This window comes from Artibeus jamaicensis, unplaced genomic scaffold (assembly GCF_021234435.1).
Source record: "Artibeus jamaicensis isolate MK-2021 breed Jamaican fruit bat unplaced genomic scaffold, CSHL_Jam_final contig_768, whole genome shotgun sequence".
NCBI classification, from domain to species: Eukaryota; Metazoa; Chordata; class Mammalia; order Chiroptera; family Phyllostomidae; genus Artibeus; species Artibeus jamaicensis.
Window position 1 is genome coordinate 19,837 of NW_026521960.1, and position 15,567 is coordinate 35,403.

The 15,567-nt window shown below is 42.9% G+C and overlaps 1 gene segment (V, D, J or C); it reads left to right on the forward strand.

Moving 5' to 3' along the window:
• The first annotated feature begins 8,603 nt into the window (after nucleotides 1-8,603).
• Nucleotides 8,604-9,802, forward strand: LOC128628470 (immunoglobulin heavy variable 4-59-like). The segment is given in 4 exon segments: nucleotides 8,604-8,717; nucleotides 8,804-9,124; nucleotides 9,306-9,464; nucleotides 9,765-9,802. Coding segments are annotated over 4 exon segments (549 nt in total).
• The last annotated feature ends 5,765 nt before the right edge of the window (nucleotides 9,803-15,567 follow it).

The following is a 15,567-nucleotide window of genomic DNA, read 5'->3' on the forward strand; positions in this document are numbered from 1 at the left end:
GCACCAACAGTTGCAGGACATTCAATGCTTAACCAAGCAGGAGAGACATTCAAACCCTTAATGATAATCTTGGTTCTTTAAACCCAAAACACTGGTTTGATGGACTCAACCTAAGATTGTGGGTCACTGGAGCTGCTGGTTGTTTACTGATTATAATAATGCTTTGCATTTACAAATTATTTACCCAGGGTCGCAAAAGAGACCAACAAGTAGCAAGTCTTGTGGGATACATCACCACAACAGCCTTAACAAAAGGGAAAATGAAAGGGAATTGTAGAGGACCGATTTGTTTTGGTCTGGCAAAAGTGACTCAGCTCTGTATGGAAAACCTACAGAAGTGAAGTGGTGGGCAGGAGCCAGACCTTCAAACTGAGTTTTCCCGTGGGAATCAGGTCTAGAAACTGCACAGAGACTGTTATGACTTGCTCTTGCTAAAACCCCATCACCCTGGTCTAAAACAACAAATGTGTATTGTCTATCTTCAAGGTGATTTCCAAAGCCTGTATGAGTTCCCCCAAGGACAGAGCTAATCAGCTTTTTACCATTCCCCTCTGCATGTTATTTTCATTTACTGAATTGTACCTAAAATGTAAACAATAACATTCTATGTTATAGATAATAAATATTTCTCTGATGTAAGACACAAAGTAAACAACGAAAGCTTGTCTAGGCAAGGGTCGAGGTGCTGTCCTCTTGAGAGAGTGGCCAAGCCATCCATAGACACTCTACCCTTGAGAGAGTGGTCATGCTGTTCCCTTTTTCACCACAAGATTGTTGCCTGTGCATTTATTATCATTGTAAGCAACTACCAGTGGACTCTGCTGGCTATAGCCCACCGCAGTGTGTCCCTCAAGAATTTTACCTCCATTTCCAGACAAGGGTCCAAGAACCACTTCTCCATGTAGCTTAGTTACATGACCACCCAGGACTTGGCCATGTATTACTGCATGAGAAATACAATGAGGAATATTCAATGTGAGCCCAGACATAAAGCTCCCTGTGGGAGACAGGGGAAGCTGGGATGCAGGGGTACTCAGGACATCAGGGGGCACTCAGGACAACAGGGACACAGTTGAAAACAAATTACCCTGGTCCACAGACTATGGTAACTGAGGAAAACGGTGGGGTCCTTTGTTCCTGAATCAGTCCGTGCTTCTTCTCCTAGAGAGACAGCCATCTAGTATCACCTGAGATCCTGCCATTGGGATTCCTGGCTTTTGGAATGGTGACCTTTGTGCTCTAGATCATTGTAATATCCTGCATTCTGGGTCAGTGTTGACTACACTGACTGGACAAGTCTCCCCTTGGCCTGACTCTCCTACAACAAGCCTGGAGTTTCACTGTATGGTTTCTGCAGCTTCCAGGTGGTGGGAGACCTGGAATTCATAAAGGATTCTGTTTTATGTTCAGTTTTGTTTGCTTTTGTCTTGTCATCAAAGCCTGTAACTCTCCATTTTGGGTGAAAAGGGGATCCTGCCCCTGTGCTAGGAACAGGGAGAAGGGAGACTTGGAGTCACTACCATTAAAATCATCACAATGCGTGTGAGTGTTTGTGTGATTTATCAAGCAATAGATCTGCAGTGGAATTAGAGCCACATGCAGGGATACACAAATGAGATCTGAAAACAGAGGAACCTAAGGACAAAAGAGTCCCCCAGTACCCCTGAGAAGCTTCTGAGCCCAGGGGTGTTGCTGAGTCAGTGCATCTGGCAGGTCCAGGGAAGGAGCTCTCTGCAGTCACTGATGTTTAGTAAGGCCAGTTATCTGCATCCTAGATGTCTAAAAACATGGTGTCCCTGAGAGAGCATCTTCCAGGCTTAAAATCCAAACAAGAGATGCTCTGAGGTCCATGTCCTCTGAGCCCAGACAGGACCCTCCCTTTCAGGGTGTGGTCTGGGAAGCAGCAGGTACTCAGGATCCACAATCTCAAGACTGCTTCCCCAGACACAGGTGCAGAGGTGTCTAGGGTGAAATTTCCTCCACATACTGGGTCTTCCTCTTTTAATAAAAAAAATAATGATGATTGGACATGATGTGACTGTAAATATCCTTATCTATTAGAGCATTTACCAAACTCAATAAGACAATAAAACCACAGTTAATGGGGTATTTCTAGGGATTGTTTACATTTAAGTGTTAAAGTGCTTGAGACAGAGATTTTTTTTTAAAATTCACTGCTGCATTTTGGAGACACCAAGATCCAAGGAATGAGACATTCAGGTGTGAAAGCCCAGAACTGGTCCAGGTGATCTCTGTGTCACTCAAAGGCATGTTCTCAATGAGGAGCACACCCTGTGGGGTTTTGTTCCTCAGAGGGAACAGCTATCTCTGTATACATCTCAGAGACATTTAAGGGGACTTACGTCAGATATCGTATTTAGACTTAGAGCCTGAGTCTCCCAATGATCATGGTCTCTGAGTCCTCTACCCTTTCCCATGTGGAGTAAAATAATCAGCTGTGAAATACTTTTTCTCATTAATATGCAAATAGGAAGTACAGGCTAGGTTAAATGTGAGTCTGTTTGTGTTCTGAGACCATCACCCACAGCCACACCCTCCCCTACAGAAGTCCTGAAGGCATAGCTTCTCACCATGGACTGGAGCTGGAGAGCCTTCTTCCTGGTGGCAGTGGCTACAGGTATTAGGCTCCTTAATACCTGTATTGAGTAAAGAACCAGGGACAACCAAGAGGATTTTCCATTCAATGCTGCCTCCTCTTCATAGGTGTCCACACCCATGTGCAGTTGGCACAGGCTGAGGCTGAGATGAGGAAACCTAGATCTTCAGGGATGGCCACTTGCAAGGCTTTTCTGCACACCTTCACCAGCTGTGTTGTTCTGGTTGTAACAGGCCCCAGGAGAGGGCCTGAAGTGTATGGGCTGAATTAACACAAAAACTGGTAACCTAGGTATGTCCAGTGCTTCTCAATAATTTTTTCTTCTCTGTGGACACATCTGTTAGCCTAAGCTTTCTGAAGATCAATAGCCTGAAGTCTGAGGACACAGCTGTGTGTTACTGTGCAAGAGACTCAGTGTGATCACCCACATCCTGGGTGTGTCACAAAACCTGAAATTTTGTGTGGCTGGGCTGGGCTAAAACAATGACAGGCCAAAGGTCCTCCTGACTTCTTTACACAGTCAGCATTCTGGGACCAGGACTGATGCTGCCACTGGGCACATCAAATATTCAGGGAAAGGCTTCAAGGGACCAATGCGCTGCAAAGAAGAGACAATGAAGATGCTCCTGAAATGACCCATGCTATTTATTTAGCTTGAACACTGGACACATTGGCAACTGCCTTGTCCTTTGAATGAGAGATGTTCATGGAGGCATTATCTTGAAATCTTGGTCAAGATCCGGTGTGGGGATTTGGACCATAGTGACTCTTCAGCCAATCCCAGGACATTCCCTTATTTCTGAATATTGGAAGTGTGCTTGAGGAACAGTAAGTGCGTGAATATCAAGGAGGGATATCTGTGTCTTTGTCTCTGGCCAAGCATCACAAAATTGACATTCTGGCAGCAAATTTGAGGTTTGACAGGTGTTCCAGGTTCGGCAAAGTCTACAACATCACAGTATGTTGTAGATCTTACTGTGATGGGGGAGATCTTACAGTATGGGGGAGATCTTACGGAGTCTCCTCACCTTAGACCAGACCTTAAGAATGTCCCTGTCCCTGGACCAGTACTTAAGACATTACACAGCAGGAAGCAGGATGAAGCATCCTTTATAATTAGAAATGACATTCAGCCTGACCTGTATTCCTGTGACAACAGAATTAATTACCAGACACCTGGGGCTGCAATCTCCACACATTTATTAAAACAATCTTCATGTCTCTGCCTATAATACTTTCATTGGACTGAGGTCAAGGTGATGACAAGACCATGTATTCTCCAGGGTCTCCAGGGCTGCATATGATCTGAGAACATATATTACTCCAAGTTTGTAGATTTGATTAATCATCTGAAAAGAGGATAGTATTTAAAATGGGGCTTTGGGAGATGGTTAGGACAAGTAAGTGCCCCATGAAGGGTGTTGGTGCCTTTCTCAATTTACCCAGGGAGCTGCTGATTCTTCTACAAGAGGAGGACCCAGCAAGAGCTTGTCTGATATGAACTGGTAAGGGATTCCTCACCATAAGCCACATTGGTGCTGTAACCAAAGGCAACCCTGGCTGCCCACCACTTCAAATGCCAATGCTCTAGAGTCAGGAGCTGATGTAATGGAGAGTGTTTTTATTCAGGGGCCAGCACCTAGAAAAATGGGAGCCACTTATCCCAGAACCATTAACATCTTATTACAGGCAGGAATTTTTAATAAGCAGGGAGGGTGACAAAAAGATCATGGGAGTGGATGTGGACATGCAGGCAGCATCCTTCCTTGTCCCAGTATGGACCTCTACTATTGTCATTCTGGAACTGGCTGGTGACAAACAACTTTTTGCATTTTGGACATGTCTGTCACCTGAAACTGGTCAAGTTTGTTTCATGTACGAGCAGGACTGGAATTGGTAGCACATGCAAAATTCTTGCAAATAAGCTGGCAGTATGTGGGATTCTTAGAAGTTATTAGATATTCTAATTCCATTTAATTGTGAGTCAAGCAGTATAAAGTTGCACAAATAATATATCCTTAATCATATTTATTCATGTGTGTCTGCATACACACACATGTGTGTGTAATCTCCTTAATATAATAGTTTAAATTTACTTGAATAGTGTGGCTCAGTGGGTTGAATGCATGCCTGTGAGCTGAAGTGTCACAGTTAGATTCCCAGCATAGGGCACATGCCTGGGTTGACTGCCAGGACCCCAGTAGGGGGTACAAAAGACTGAACCAAACATTGATATTTCTCTCCCTCTCTTTCTTCCTCCCCTTTCCAGCTATCTACAAATAAATAAACAAAATGTGTTTTAAAATTAAAAAATCATTTTAGAACCAATCCAAGGTGGCCACTGTCCTGGAGATTGGGGATGGAGACGTGGAAGAGTGTGAGAAGTCTCCCCACATCAATTCACCTTCCCTTTTCCTATAGGATGCAGTGGGCCTGGTCCTGCAGTGGTGAGAAGCAGGTTTTGCTAAGCAAGGAAGGTTCAGTGAACTATGTATTTCAACCTTTATGTCAGAGTTCATACTGGATTGAGAGGGTGGACTGTGCTGTTAGCCCATCTTGTACAGGCAAAGGGACTGTGAGCATTCTAGAGCAAGAGTACCTCACAACATTCTTGTTTGTGAATAAGAATAAAGTGAAACATTGTTATTTACAAATTAGAAAAAGAAGAGTGGGTAGGAATCCTTCATGCTGAACTGAAGAATTTGCTCTTTGTTGGTATGATCAGAAGTCATCCAGATGTTACCCAGGGAACATGAGCTCTGCTTACTTCTGCTCACACAAATCACATTCCCTGTGGTCTTGGCTCCCTTAGGGCCTCGTATTAGCAGCACAGAAAGGGTACAGCCCTCAGTCAGGGATGTGGCACTGACAGCGGGCCCCTCCTGAGTGGGAAACTGAGAACAAAGTCAGCCTTCTGCTGGTGTGGACTGTACCATCCTCCATTCCATGGCACCCTCAGTCACTGGTCATTCCTGCCTGGCACTGGGGGTCTCTATAGACAATGGGATGGTGCAGAGTGAGTGAAGCACAGACCCAGGAGATGTGCTTGACCTCACTCCCATGTCCTCTGCATCTCTGACTACTGTAGCTTTGTGGCCTGGCTTGTGCATCCATCAGTAACAGAGGATGAGGATGGTGAAAATCAGACCCTCAGATGAGGGTTCATGAGCCTGAACATACAGTGATGACCCAAGAAAGATGCAGATTTGCTCTGAAACCCTTTTCAAGCATTTCTAGAAATCCAGCTCATCACACCTTTTATATCTTCAGAAAAACTGAGGACTTTGTACCAGCTGAAAGAGACATGTCAACATCCATAATAAACAGGACAGAGGGCCATTGCTGGAGAGATGGACACAGGTCAAAGGAACAGGCTACATGTGACCTTGGAGGAGGCCAGCTTGGCCTAGGACTGACCCAGAAAGCAGAAACTGATAAAGTCAATGCATTACTTTTCACCAAAAATTGTTATTAGTTTTGAATTTGAGAAATTCATTAAAAATTCACTGAGGAGCACAAAATGTAAGAGTGTAATAAATATGTGTAATTTACAAGTAATTGAAAAAGAAGATACAACAGAGATTTATTACACATTATCAATATGACTGCCAGAATTATAAAACATTCAACATCAAGAATCAGGTGAAACTGGCCTCCCAATAATTTAGAGATAGGGTCTCAGGTACAAGGAACATCTTGATTAATTAAAGCCAAAAAAATTTGCCCTGGCTGGTGTAGCTCAGTGGATTGAGCATGGGCTGTGAACCAAAGGGTCGTCAGTTTGATTGTCAGTCAAGGCATATGCCTGGTTTGCAGGCCAGGTCCCCAGTTGAGGCCACATGAGAAGCAACCACACACTGATGTTTCCTTTCCTCTCTTTCTTCTTCCCTTACACTCTCTTTTAAAAAAATGAATACATAAAATCTTTAAAAACATAAATGGGTGTTCATGAAGGACTGTGCTTATATGGGGTTATATTCACAGCAAGGCTGATGTCACATATCATTTTACAGTCCTGTGCAACCAGGAATTGAATAGGGTCTGAGAAATGCAGAGTTGGACAATTCTATCCAGTATGAATGTCACAGTGTCATTACCCACACCTGGAGGCATCAGCCACTACTCTGACTGCATGGGCTGTGCTGTTACATGACCCAAAGTGCAGTAGGTTAATTTACATGACCACCACCGGTGCACATTCCTGTGAGCAATGTGAGGAACTACCACATTGCAGCAGCGATGACATCTAAGCTGAGAGGGATACTTGAGCCTCACTAGGATCTGATGGGACCACTGCCAGGTGTGTGGTCTCTTGTTGACCAGAAAGCTGCATGTGTGCACCAGTGTAAAGGAAACTATGGATGTAGGACTTTGCAATTACCTGTATATTTAATGAGATGCTTTGGATTTAAAATGATTTCTGGAGAAAATGTTCATCATTTTGAATCCCATCTGAAAGTGGGATATTGGTGACCAGCTATTCTTCTCTGGCATTTTTAGTTATGATCAAAGAAGTGAGCACCCTGTGGGGTCTCACTCTGAAGAATGTTTCCCTGTTCTCTGTGGAGCACCTGTCAGGCAGTGAGTCTCTCTGAACGTGACTTTCATCGTTTGTGAATCAGCATTGCTACTTCTCTCCACAATCACAGGGAAACCGCATTGTTCATACAAATGTCAGGGAAATACAGGATATGATCTCGGTGAGAGAGAACTGTCTAGTGAATGTGGAGACAAAACATTGAGGTAAGATACTGATGAATTAAATATAGCTGAAATTAGCCCTGGCTGGTGTGGCTCAGTGGATGGAGTGCTGCCCTGCAAACCAAACTGTCAGCAGTTTGATTCCCAGTCTGGGCATATGCCTGCATTATGGGCTAGGTACCCACTAGGGAGCACACAAAAGGCTACCACAAGTTAATGTTTTTCTCCTCTTCCTCCTTTCCCCTCTATCTAAAAATAAATACACGAAATATTTTTTAAATGTATCCGAAATCAAAATCATTTGTCCCACCCAGATACTATTAAGGGAATGGAAAGACAAGCATAGAGTGCAGAACATACTTTCAAATGCTATGTCTGAAAATAGTGTGTCCTGAATATAGAGGGATTTTCTTGTAGAGCAGGGCCCCAGGAACCTCAGGCCACAGGAACCAGCCTTCCCAGGGAGGCTGGAGATGGAGAGGGTTCCTTTGAGGGGCACAGTGAGATTCCCTCTGAGAAAACTATGGACAGGGTTCTCCCCACTCTGCTACCTCTGAACACAGTGGACCCTTAGTGCCAGAATCTGAGAATGTGGAGCAGCCATGATTCTCTCACATCCTCTGTTCAGTAATTGGATGACACTGCATCATAGAGAGGTGTACTGCAGCTTTGTTTTTCCTCAGCTGCATAAAAAATATGCTTCTGTCTGATGTCATTTGTGAGAGGTCTCTGCTGTGGGCCTTGGTGCATTAACAGAGACTTAACACAAAAAGCCTTGGAAACAAATGCAAGACTCACACAGCAAGGGTCAAGGGGCCCCACCCAGCCCATATAGTTATTCATATAAAAGTGGTCACAGGTGTTTGAGTCACAGAAAATGGGGCCTCTGAAGAAACTATCCTTTATGTCAGGATCTTATTTATAAATAACTTGAAACCAACATATTAATAAACATAAAATTATGATTATAGCTATTCCCAATTGTGGATACCTTCATGTTTTGTGTTTAAGAGTTTGGATGAAAGCCAATCCCTTACAACATCTACAAGAAAATAAATGAGATCCCAAATCTCCTTTTGCACGCAAAAGGGTGAGGCCATCCTTTGACCTATTTGCAGTGACTCACAACCTACCTGTCATCTTGTCCCAGGTCACACAGGGCATGTGGTCAGGATATGAGATACCCAGAGGGGAACCTGACTCAGTTCCTCCCTACTTATGGGAACTGAGTCCCCCACATGCAAATCTCTCCCCAGCTCCAGGGTAAGAACTCCCCTGGGCTGTGAGACTCATCATTCTCTCTTCACACGGGACTGAGGTCTCTGGGGAAGGCAGAGCTGTGCTCTAGAGAAGATGCGACTGCTGGTTCTACTCCTGTGCCTGGTGACAGCCCCCCAGGGTGAGTGTCTCACATGTAAAGACATAGGTCTCTGAGATGGTGGTGACTATACATGATTAACAGGAACTGATGTCCCTTGTTTCCAGGTGTCCTGTGCCAGTTGCAGCTGCAGGAGTCGGGCCCAGGGCTGGTGAAACCCTCAGAGACCCTTTCCCTCACCTGCACCGTTTCTGGTGGTTCAGTCACCAGCAGTTATTACTGGCACTGGATCCGCCAACGTCCAGGGAAGGGGCTGGAGTGGATGGGGTACTGGACAGGGAGCACAAGTTACAACCCAGCTTTCCAGGGCCGAATCTCCATCACTGCTGACACATCCAGGAACCAGTTTTCCCTGAAACTGAGCTCTGTGACCACAGAGGACACAGCTGTGTATTACTGTGCAAGAGACACAGTGAAGAAAAGTCAGGGTGAACCCATACACAAACTTCCTTGTGGGAGGCAAGAGGCCCTCAGGACACAAGGGGGCGCTCAGGACATAGCAGTCAGGGCATCCATGACAGGAGGAGGTGAAGGTGGAGGCTGGGCCCTGGGTTACTCTATAGTCTGATTTTCCCCTTCATCTGACATCAATTTCTGTGTCTTCTCCAGAGTCTGTATCAGGACACCAACAGGAAAGACAACTCAGCAGCAAATGGAAGCTCCCAGGGCTCACCTGCTACCAGAGAGGAGAGCATTCACCAGTACTGACAAAGAAGAAAGGCCTAGTGATGGGGGTGGTAATTGTCCCACCACCATGCACACAGCATGGTAGGCTGCAACCACGGTGTGAACCCTGGGTGGTTTCTTCTTAAATTAGCTTCAGATGAAAAGTTTGATGATGCCCAGACAGTAAAGGATCAGATGAAGCTCTGACTAGACCAAGGTCTCAGGAGGGCCAGGCAAGTCTCTCCAGCAGGAGTGAAGTAGCTTCAGAGAGGCAGACCAAGAGCTTGCCTTAGTGCTTTTGTGGTCAGAGAGTATGGGTTATCATGTTGACAGGGACTTGAGTGGATTGATTCTCCCACCAGGGACAAAGGTGTGATAACTCAGGCTTTTTTAACTCACCAGGTCCATATGAGGGCAGATGTTGATGGGGGAGTTGAGACTTGAAAGCTCCCACACATCCAGCCTCAAATCCTGAAGTCAAAACTCAGAGTCCACCTACCAACAGCAATAATAAGGAAAAGAGAGGTTGTCAGGCACTGGGATGTGTAGCATCTGGGACTATGAGCAAGCAGGTAAGAAAACACCAGGGATTGGATAGGGGTCTGAATGAGACATCCTGAGTGTCGTTTTCCACTGTCTGTGATTTTTCTCACTTCACAGAAGGAGCTTCCTGGTTCCATAGACTGCAGCTTCTGGAGGGTCCAAGAGTCCTGAGTTAGACGTCCTGCACTGGATCCATTATCATAGGAGAGCAGTTCACATTTGCTCCGTGAGATGTAAAGTGTGAACCCAGGAACTACACTGAAGTTTTTCTGTGTCCTTTGTCATTAACTAACACAATAATGTCTCCCCATGATCTTCATCGTTCATTTCCCCTGAGTCCTCTTTCAGCAGATGAATCTCCTAGTGGAAGATAATAAAGACGCTATTGAGGATGACATGTGGGGAAGGTCTTCTGAGTCTGTTGAGAGTGTGGGATACCGGGGTCATTTAACAGTTAATATGTGGGTTCACTTAACTAGTAGTGTCGCCCTATTTGTTTAAACTTTATCTGTGAGTTTCCATGATTAAATTTGAATTTAGTGAGCTGGACTAGGAACGTTGCCCTCCCTAATGTGCGCACCCTGCCCAATTGTAAAAGGGGACCAATGTGACCCTCCTGTCTCATAGCCTTGGAACTGGAGTGTCCACAAGAGCTTTGTTCTGACTCCAGCTCCCATGGTACATGGGATCCTCCTGTGTCTCAGACCTGACGTCCTTGGACTGGAACTAATCTTGAGACTCTTCTGTAACCCTCTCACTACTCTTGGTCCTTGAATCCCCCTGAACTTCATTCTCTCAGAATCTGTTATTTCCTCAGAGTCACAGTGCAGATGTGGGGTGTGTGCCCCTGTCCCAGGAAGTCCAGGCTGAGGCAGGTGGGACTTGGAGGTGGACCTGGTCCTGGTCAGACCCAGAGCTGCATCAGCCCAGCCCCCATAACACAGGCTGTGTCTCCACCCCTCCATCTCCCCTTTCTTCTAGTCCTGCTGCTTCCAGGATGGGCAGGAGAACATGACAGGGGACCACAAGCATACTATGGAAATCATTATCTTTGTCTTAACAGTATAGCCTATGGTCATGGTTGCTTCCTGTCCATTTCCTTTAATAATGTGTTAACCTTATTCATAGAAGTTTGTTGTTCCCATTTCCTGTGGCCTTTCTGATTAGAAAAACATCAAAAACATCTGTTTACAGCAACCGAATTCTTATGAAAACAAGAGATGGAATAGGATACTCACTAACAACATCTGTTCCATCCACTCCACAAAATGTCACTCCCCCCTAAAAGGAAGATAATGTGGACAAATGCAAGAACATGCATGAGCCTTGGAGACACAAAGCTTAGAGAAACACACCCCTCTCAGAATCACGAAGGCTGTGTGCTTCCACATCTGTGAGAGCCGGAGTGGTCAGATATGATCATTGTGCACTGCATAAGTATAAGGTGGACAATGTAATAACTGCACTTATATATCTGATTATTAATACACATCATTTCATGTAGACACAAATAAGTTAAAAGGAAGAGAATAAAAGAATATAGAGGAAGAAGAGGGAAAATGTTGGTTTCCTTTTAATAAAAACTGTTAAGATCTCTCAGTAGCAACTTCCACACATGTCATAGAGCAGTTTTAAATCTACTCATCATGCCATCAATTAAATCCCAAGGACTTAGTTATCCCACATCTAGAAGTGTACACCCTCAGATCATCAACATCTGATCCTCCCCTTGCTCAACCCATTTTCTGCTCACCACAAATATGATCTTTTTAATATTTTTTTAAATCCAAATACAAGTGAAATCACACAGTATTTTTCCTTCGGTGTCTCACTTACTTTCACTACCATTATGGCCTCGAGGTCCATTTTCTATTGTCAATAATGTAGAATTTTCATTTTTTTAAAAATTTTATTTAGTTAGTTTTCAAGTACATTTTTTTTTTATCTATTTCTCCCACCCCACCGCCCACCCCCGCCCGGTCTCCCCCCTCTCTCCCATTTTCACGCACCCCCAGTCCTCATCTTTGTGTCTTTCATACTTGTTCCTCAAAATCCCTCCCCCTTTTTCCCCTTAAGTTCCCTTCCCTCTCCCCTCTGGTCGCTGCCCACTTGTTCTCTATTTCAGTGTCTTTGTTTTTATTCTGTTTGCCTGTTTGTTTTATTCTTTAGCTTCCTGTCAAAGGTGAGATCATATGGTATTTGTCCTTCAATGCCTGGCCTATTTCACTCAGCATAATGCTTTCCAGTTCCATCCATGCGGTTGCAAAAGGTAGTAGCTCCTTCTTTCTCTCTGCTGCAGAGAATTCCATTGTGTATATGTACCAAATTTTTGGATCCATTCGTTTACTGATGGGCACCTAGGTTGCTACCAACTCTTGGCTATTGTAAATTGTGCTGCTATGAACATTGTGGTGCATAGGTTCTTTGAAATTGATGTTTTAGGATTCTTAGGATATAATCCCAGCAGTGGAATTGCTGGGTCAAAAGGCAGGTCAATTTTTATTTTTCTGAGAAAATTCCATACTGTTTTCCATAAGGGTTGTACCAGTCTGCAATCCCACCAACAGTGAACTAAGGTCCCCTTTTCCCCACACCCTCTCCAACATTTGTTGTTTGTTGCTTTGTCTATTATAGCCATCCTGACTGGTGTAAAGTGGTATCTCATTGTGGTTTTAATTTGCATCTCTCTGATAGCTAACGATATTGAGCATCTCTTCATGTGTCTCTGGATATTCTGTATGTCCTCTTTAGAGAAGTGTCTGTTCACGTCCTTTTCCCATTTTTTAATTGGGTTCGATGTCTTCCTAGAGTGGAGTCGTGTAAGTTCTTTCTATATTTTGGAGATTAAACCTTTGTCTGAGGTATCATTGGCAAATATGTTTTCCCATACAGTTGGTTGTCTTTTTAATTTAATACTGTTTTCTTTAGCTATGCAGAAGGTTTTTATTTTGATTAGATCCCATTTGTTTATTCTTTCCCTTATATTCCTTGCTCTAGGGGACATAGCCGTAAAAATGTTGCCGCGTGGAATATCTGAGATTTCCTTGCCAATGTTCTCCTCTAGGACTTTAATGGTGTCATGGCTTATATTTAAGTCTTTTATCCACCTTGAATTTATTTTGGTGTATGGTGTAAGTTGGTGCTCAAGTTTCATTTTTTTTGCACGTAGCTGTCCAGTTCTCCCAACACCATTTGCTGAAGAGGCTATCTTTATTCCATTTTATGTTACTGCCCCCCTTTGTCGAATATTAATTGACTGTAGAGGGTTGGGTTGATTTCTGGGCTCTCTGTTCTGTTCCATTGGTCTATGTGCCTGTTTTTATGCCAGTACCAGGCTGTTTTGATTACAGTGGCTTTGTAATACAGTTTGATATCAGGTATTGTGATCCCTTTTACTTTTTTCTTTTTTCTCAAAAGAGCTGCTGCTATTCGGGCTCGTTTATGATTCCATATTAATTTTTGAAGTGTTTGTTCTATGTCTGTGAAATACGATATTGGTACTTTAATAGGTATTGCATTGAATCTGTATATTGCTTTGGGTAGTATGGACATTTTGATGATGTTAATTCTTCCAATCCATGAACACGGTATATGTTTCCAGTTGTTTGTGTCTTCCCTGATTTCTTTCTTCAGTGCTGCGTAGTTTTCTGCATACAGGTCTTTTACCTCTTTGGTTAGGTTTATTCCCAGATATTTTATTTTTCTTTTTGCTGTATCGAATGGGATTTTTCCTTGATTTCTGCTTCTGCTGATTCATTGTTGGTATACAAAAATGCCTTTGATTTCTGGATATTGACTTTGTATCCTGCTGTTTTGCCAAATTCATTAATTAGTTTGAGCAGTTTTTGGGTAGAGTCTATAGGATTTTCCATGTACACTATCATGTCATCTGCAAACAGTGACAGTTTTGTTTCCTCCTTTCCTATTTGGATGCCTTTTATTTCCTTTTCCTGCCTGATCACTGTGGCCAAAACTTCTAATACTATATTGAATAGAAGTGGTGAAAGTGGACATCCTTGTCTTGTTCCTGATCTTAGTGGAAAAGCTTTTAGTTTTTGCCCATTGAGTATGATATTGGCTGTAGGTCTCTCATAAATGGCCTTTATTATATTGAGGAATGTTCCCTCTATTCCCATTTTCCTGAGTGTTTTTATAATAAATGGGTGTTGTACCTTATCGAAAGCTTTTTCTGCGTCTATTGATATGATCATGTGGTTTTTGTCTTTGCTTTTGTTTATGTGATGAATTACATTTACTGTTTTGTGAATGTTGAACCATCCTTGCATCCCTGGGATGAATCCCACTTGGTCATGGTGTATAATCTTTTGGATATATTGTTGGATGCGATTTGCCAATATTTTGTTGAGGATTTTAGTGTCTATGTTCATCAGCAATATTGGCCTGATGTTTTCTTTCTTTGTTGTGTCTCTATCTGGTTTTGGAATTAGGATGATGCTGGCTTCATAAAAGGAGTTTGGGAGTTTTCCATCCTTTTGGATTTTTTGGAATAGTCTGTGAAGAATTGGGGTTAGCTCTTCCTTAAATGCTTTGTAGAATTCTCCTGTGAATCCATCTGGCCCGGGGCTTTTGTGTGATGGGAGTTTTTTGATTACTGCTTCAATTTATTTTGCTGTTATTAGTCTATTCAGGTGTTCTACTTCTTTTTCATTGAGTTTTGGGAGATTATATTTTTCTAGAAATGTGTCCATTTCCCCTAGGTTCTCAAATTTCCTGGCATACAGTTCTTCATAGTAATTTCTTACAATCCCTTTTATTTCTGTGGTATCAGATGTAATCTCTCCTCTTTTATTTCTGATTGTGTTTATTTGTGTCTGTTCCCTTCTTTTCTTGATGAGCCTACTTAAAGGCTTGTCTATTTTGTTTATTTTTTCAAAGAACCAACTCCTGGATTCATTGATCTTTAGAATTGTACTTTTAGTCTCTATGTCATTTAGTTCTGCTCTGATCTTAGTTATTTCCTTCCTTCTAATTTCCTTGGGCTGTTTTTGTTGTTGTTCCTCGAGTTCTTACAGGCGTCGAGTAAGGTCATTTGTTTGAAATGTTTCTGTTTTCTTTAGGTAGGCCTGTATTGCTATAAACTTCCCTCTCAGGACTGCCTTGGCTGTATCCCATAAGTTTTGGGTTGTTGTGAGATCATTTTCATTTGTTTCCAGAAACTTTTTGATTTCTTCCCTAATTTCATTCTTGACCCATTCATTGTTTAATAGCATACCGTTCAGTCTCCATGATTTTGCGTGTTTTGGGTTTTTTCCTTTGGGGTTGGTTTCCAATTTCAGTCCCTTATGGTCAGAGAAAATGCTTGGTATGATTTCAATATTCTTGAATTTGTTGAGGCTTGTTTTGTGTCCTATCATGTGGTCTATCTTTGAGAATGTTCCATGTGCATTTGAAAAGAATGTGTATTTAGCTTCTTTGGGGTGAAGAGCTCTGTATATATCAGTTAGGTCCATTTCATCAAGGGTGTTGTTTAATGCCGCAATGACTTTGTTGATATTTTGTTTGGAAGATCTGTCCATTTTGGATAGTGGGGTGTTAAAATCCCCCACTATAATTGTGTTGCTGTCTATATCTTTCTTGAATTCCTCTAAGATTTTCCTTATATATTTTGGTGCTCCTCTGTTGGGTGCATATATATTTATGA